Below are 440 nucleotides of genomic sequence, written 5' to 3'. Positions count from 1 at the left end.
CCGCGGGGGGCGGGCTGCCTGTGCCGGCAGCGGGGCCCGGCCTCACAGGGCCCCCCCAAAGCTCTCCTCTTCCTCGGGCAGAGGGTCTGCGTCCCAGCACGTGATGTCGATCTCTGGAGGACAGGGAGAGGTGTCAGGATGGCTTGGGGTGCCCCAGAGAGGGACAGACGCCCCCTCCTCGCTATCCTCACTCACCTGGGGGCTTGTTGTAGAAGACAGGCTGGGGGGCTTTGGCCGACAGCTCCTCGGTGGGGGGCACCTCCTCCTCCTGGGACTGGCTGAAGTAGCCCTCGCTGGCCTGGGGGGTGGGGGCAGGTTGTCAGGACCCCCCCAGCCCCCCATCACACCCTGGCCTCTCCCCACAAGTGATGCTCACCTGCTCCCCACGACCCGGTGTCCCATCCTTGGGGGCCATCTCCCCATTGGCGATGGGGGGCGTC

At 69.1% G+C, this 440-nt stretch overlaps 1 protein-coding gene across 1 annotated transcript in view; it reads right to left on the bottom strand.

Moving 5' to 3' along the window:
• DBN1 (drebrin 1) overlaps nucleotides 1-440 on the bottom strand; it is a 13578-nt gene continuing 13138 nt past the window's right edge. Inside the window, exons 13-15 of the mRNA XM_031055211.1 lie at nucleotides 377-439; nucleotides 196-298; nucleotides 1-113 (exon numbers count right to left, since the gene is read on the bottom strand). Of these exons, the coding sequence (XP_030911071.1) occupies nucleotides 43-113; nucleotides 196-298; nucleotides 377-439 (237 nt within the window). The 3' untranslated portion in view covers nucleotides 1-42. The remainder of the gene's footprint in view (nucleotides 114-195; nucleotides 299-376; nucleotide 440) is intronic.

Source organism: Geospiza fortis, unplaced genomic scaffold, assembly GCF_000277835.1.
Source record: "Geospiza fortis unplaced genomic scaffold, GeoFor_1.0 scaffold55, whole genome shotgun sequence".
Classification (NCBI taxonomy): domain Eukaryota; kingdom Metazoa; phylum Chordata; class Aves; order Passeriformes; family Thraupidae; genus Geospiza; species Geospiza fortis.
The sequence above is the reverse complement of the archived record's forward strand: the minus strand, read 5'-3'. Positions and strand labels throughout refer to the sequence as shown.